Source organism: Limanda limanda, chromosome 14, assembly GCF_963576545.1.
Source record: "Limanda limanda chromosome 14, fLimLim1.1, whole genome shotgun sequence".
In the NCBI taxonomy this organism is placed as follows: Eukaryota; Metazoa; Chordata; class Actinopteri; order Pleuronectiformes; family Pleuronectidae; genus Limanda; species Limanda limanda.
In genome coordinates, this window is record NC_083649.1 from 17,599,546 (window position 1) to 17,604,745 (window position 5,200).

A 5,200-nucleotide genomic window follows, 5' to 3' on the forward strand; every position below is an offset into this window, starting at 1 on the left:
TCTAGAAAAGAAGGACATGTCAGCTAGAGCCTGAATCATTCTTCAGATTTCTCCCCCAAACCTTCATTGTCAAATGAAGTCAGACCAAAGTGGCAGCTTGTAAGTAATGTGTCTCGTACAATGAATCTGTCTATTAGGTCTTCAGATTCCCAGATTTTATATACTAACTATAGTTTTTTTATTGTAATGCTGTTTAGATGTTTTGTGCTACATTTTGGTATTTTTCACTCTGATGTTTTAGATATTGTTTGACATTAAATTTTTGAGGTGATGTGTCTGCTACGTGTGTGTGCGTGAATCTGCCTTTACAGACACTGCACAAAGCTGCAGTCATGAACGGCACCACAGATGTCACCCAGCTGAAACCTTTGAAAGCCGTGCTCTCCATACTGCCATGTGTTTTCTTCCTGTACATAAACGGAGTCATGCTCTTTGCTTTGCTGAAGAAGCCTCTCTTGCTGGAGTCCTCTCGCTATATCCTGTTTGCTCACCTGCTGCTCAGTGACTCTCTGCAGCTTGTGATCACTATGCTGCTGTACATCGCTGCTGCGACCATGTTCAAAATGATCACTTATGTGTGTGTTATTATCACAACGATTGCATCCATCGCTACGAAAATATCGCCCCTCAACCTGGCGGTGATGTCTTTAGAGAGGTATGTTGCCGTTTGCTTTCCACTGAGACATGTAGATATTGCGACCACCAAGAGGACAGGCAATGCCGTTGCTGTGATATGGACAGTGGCCTCTTTGGACTCAGTCACCCATATTTTCGTGTGGGTCAGCCACGAGAACAAAGGCTTCACTGTGCCAAGGTTCTGCGACAGGAACAGTATCTTCACGCTGGAGATTTTTTCTACTCTAAACTTGTCCTTCACCGTCATTTATTTTGTATTGGTGGGCATGGTTATAATTTATACATACATAGCTATCATAATTACTGTGAAGTCAGCTTCCTCCTGCAGTGGTAATGCTAGCAAGGCCCAAAGGACAGTGCTGCTGCATCTTCTTCAGTTTTGTCTGTGTCTCACCTCTACTCTGTTTGGCATGATCAACAGACTGTTGAACATTAACGGTAACATGGCCATTAATGTTCAGTACGCCCTCTTTTTGTGTCTCATCATTTTCCCAAAGTGTTTGAGTCCGCTCATATATGGCCTCAGAGATCAAACTTTTAGACACATCTTCATATATTATTTCACACTGGGGCTCAAAAGCAATGTGAGGCCAGTTACCAAAACCTGATTTCAAATGCAATAATTGTGTAATGTGTTCCTTTTTGCATAATCGTATTTTGTAAAAATACCTTTAATTGTGTTTTTTATTTTGTTTAGAAGTTGACAAGTAACCAAATTCAAGTCAGAAATTAATAAGATTTTCATTAAAATGGAGCTATTAGAGTTGTATATTCTGAGAATAGAAATACTGTTTGAAATCACGTGTCATGTATTTGTGGTGAACGATGGATTGAGATTTTAATGATTAAAGAGACGTGGAGATTTTTGATCACTTCTTCTCGTTTTGATCACAAAAGCCTTCACATTCAAGTAATTGTCACCGCTGATGTTTCTCATAAACAACCTGTTAAAATGATGACTGTTTTATTTAACATATCAACTCTGTCATAACATAACTGATCACTCCACATCATTTAGAGCCAATGCAGACCGTTTCAGAAGTTATATACGTATAAAACATACATATAATTAACAGGTTTTTAGCCAAGTGACCGGAAACACAGTATCTATACAACAAATGCTTGAATTACATTATCAGAGGGAAAAGTCATCAATATCAAAAAATAAAAGCGTCAACATGTAATAATTGACTGATGAGATTCATTTTGCTGCAGTTTGATGTAATTTATGTTCTTTAGTTCTTTACTCATGTTAAGATCAATACTATTTCTGCTGTCTCTTGACTTTCGCAAAACAATTTTAATGAACCTGTATAATTTTGAATGTTTCGTGTTTTCTAGGAGAATAATACAAATTACAAGAACACAGACAGAAGAATAAAAAATAAGGTACATTACCAAATTTAACCTGCCTAAAAAGTAATGTACTCAGCTTCTATTCAGGGAAGTTTATAAAGAGGAGTATCTAGCATGTAATTATCAGTTGCCACTTAAGAAAAATCTTAATTCAGTGAATAATAATTATTATATTCCTGTTTTTTTCTAATTATAAACAGCGTTTGCCAATGACAAGGCTAATGGCAAGGGTAGAAAAAACAGATTTATACACAAATAAAAAAAGAGAATCAAAGTTTGAATTTGATATTTAATTAAATTTTACGACCTGAAGTATGATCGTACAGGTCAATGTTTTTAAGTTCTCTCTTGTATGTTTGACTGATTTCAGCTCCCATAAATATTGTAAGTGTAATAAATCATGAACTTACAGCAACACTGACACGAGAGTGATGATATGACACCACTATGAAAACAGTTCATCCGTTTAGCCAGCAGATGTCACCATTGCTTCGTTTATAGTTGCACAGTCCACGCTGTGGCTCCAACTGCAGCCATCTCATTTCAATCTGCAGTATTTACTCTAGTTCCACATGAAGAAACTTGAGGGGTTTTCTATAGAAACTCATGATATTATTGACGAAATTCCAGCCCCTTCCTTTTTCTCACAGTCCAGATGGACACTTGTGTGGGGGAACGTATAGAGACAGAGCACAGAGAACAACCAATTTATGTGGGTAAACAAGGAGGGAGGAGCTGACCTGTGAAATAAAAGAAAATCTGAGCAGGAGGTGGACTAATTTAACCGATCTTTACTCCACCACAATCCTGAAGCCCCTTCAATACCTCTCTGGCCTTCATGAAAGAGCACTTGAGGGGGTGAAAAACATTCCAGAGAGAGAGAGAGTACCTGGTGACAGAGAGAGGCTTTTAGAGCGAGAGCAGAAGGGAGAGGTTGTTATCATGATCACAAGCTCCTTCACATCCGAGGCCGAGAAAATTGATTTTGTGGTTTTGGTTTAATTGGGGCAAGATTTTGTGAATTCAGCATCAGTTCTAGTTTTGGACTCGCTGCGTTGTTTAGTGTCATTCTCTCCACTGTTTTTCACTGAGATGTGGTTTGAGGGAAATGCCCAGAGATTTTTTGCAATGACATCTTTTTCAAAAATGTGTTTAGTGTGCTTTTTGTGCTTCATGCAAGTAGGAACAACTGCTCAGTCTTTTATCAAATTATCAAGAGTGAGACTGAGGCCATATTTAGAAACCTTTCACAATACAAAGGGAATGGACATAAACACTTCACTGAACAATGAATAATTTTACCATGACACTAAGCCATAGAAACAATTCAATGAACGCCAAAGATATTTTCCCAAAGAGCAAGTTTCCACAAATGTTGTATTTAGAACATGACTACAGGTTTGCACATACGTGCGTTTCTGTCATTTTCTCCATCTTCAAACACCAGTGGTTTCAGATCATTTGACTTCTTTGTCGATTTTGCCAAGTTCTTGGAGAATAGAAAGAAATGGAAATCAAGTAACCAAAAGAACAGAAACAGAAAAAAAAAAGTGGAATAATGGAAAAGTCTGTAGCTGCAGTCGAGGGGTTGTGGAAATGTCAGGAGGAAACTTTATCATGTGTAAATGTTAATGTGGCTGTGATTTTAAAAGAAGCCTCTAAATCGAATCATATATTTAAATCTGCTTTTCTCTCCCCCTCATCACAGATTCTTTGTCACGGCAACATATGGCTTTCAAGTGGAGGCTTTAAACTGCAGGCAAAAAAATTCTGACTGAACTTAAGAACAATGGGAATATTTGATTTTAACCACTTGAAGACAGATTTAAAAAGAGTGCATGCCGTTATGCTTGTGTGCACACTCACATGCACAAAAAACGTCTGCACTGTCTGTTGTACAGTGGAATGGGATGGTGGGAGAGTAATTGTATCCCTTGTGGCTCTCCAAAGGACAGCACTGAGACTCAAATTAAAGCACTGACCTGGTTAGCTTTCTGTCAGCAGGAGGGGGTGCGGCGGCCCCACATCCCTCACCCACCCCCATCCCACACGCAGTTAAATTGCAGAGATTAACTTGTTGACTGATGGGCTGCAACTAAAGCTACATATGTCTGCGTGTGACAGACGCACACAGCCTTAACAAACCCAGAGAGAAAACATTACAATTCTCCAACAAGTGTGAAATGAAAGCATCAGCGTTTGATCCCCATCACTTATTCAAATTGGAGAGATTAGAACATTATATAACTTCTAGAGGCTCAAAGACCATCATTTTGTCCTACCATTGTAGGTTAGAAACACCACCAAGATAAATCCCTGTTATAGACACATTATCATACCCAGAGGACTGTACATGCCATGTTTTTCAGGACCCCCACTGGGATCAAGACCATAGGCCTTTTTGGTACTTAAAGCAAACATTTTGACTTGAATAAAACGGTAAAAATAGGTCATTAAAATGCATGTAAGTGAGAAAAGTAAATTAAGTGCTTTTCCTGCTGTCACTTGTATAAACTTGAAATCAGAATCAGAATCACTTATGTTAATAAGAGCATATTTTATGTAAATATGGGTCTAGGTGCATGTTACAACCCAGCTCATCAGGGGTCAGGGAGGCAACTTAAAACCAGGTGTTGGTAAAAGTTATTTATTAAAAGAAAAAATCCTTGCAAGCCGATGACTTAAGTAAAAGGCAACAGGACAAGTGGGTGCAGTTTAAATCAAATAAAAAAATAGAAGGAAAGTGCATATAGCAATAATTCTAGCAGCGACAAAAAAGATAAACTAATGCAGGATTGTTGTTTTAAGCATTGGTCAAATGAGTTACCATTCCTTTTCCACAAGAATTGAAAAAACACTATTTTCTGCCTACTGGACAATCTATAGATTTGATGATAAATTCGTTGTTTCCACCCTTTTAAAAATTATAAGGTAAAACGTTGTTTATTTTAAATGTTCACACGATGGCCTCATTTGCATCCAAATGGATCCTTGATCCTTCAAAACTGGCTCAACTTTCCAACACATTTTTATGGAGATCTGCTCGGTGATTCCACAGAATCCCGCTGACTGCCATCAAGAAAAAGCAACCCACGTTGTGCTCTCTATTAACAATAAAGACAAATGTGTCCCCAGTGAAACACAGAAGAAGAATAAAGTCATTAGTAGGAATCAATATAGATGTTGGGTTATCTACAGGGATGACGTA

At 38.1% G+C, this 5,200-nt stretch overlaps 1 protein-coding gene across 1 annotated transcript; it reads left to right on the plus strand.

Annotated features, from left to right (window-relative positions):
* The first annotated feature begins 332 nt into the window (after positions 1-332).
* On the plus strand, positions 333-1,244 carry LOC133018933 (odorant receptor 131-2-like). Its single transcript, XM_061085274.1, has one exon. The coding sequence runs from the start codon at positions 333-335 to the stop codon at positions 1,242-1,244; it is 912 nt and encodes a 303-aa protein (XP_060941257.1).
* The last annotated feature ends 3,956 nt before the right edge of the window (positions 1,245-5,200 follow it).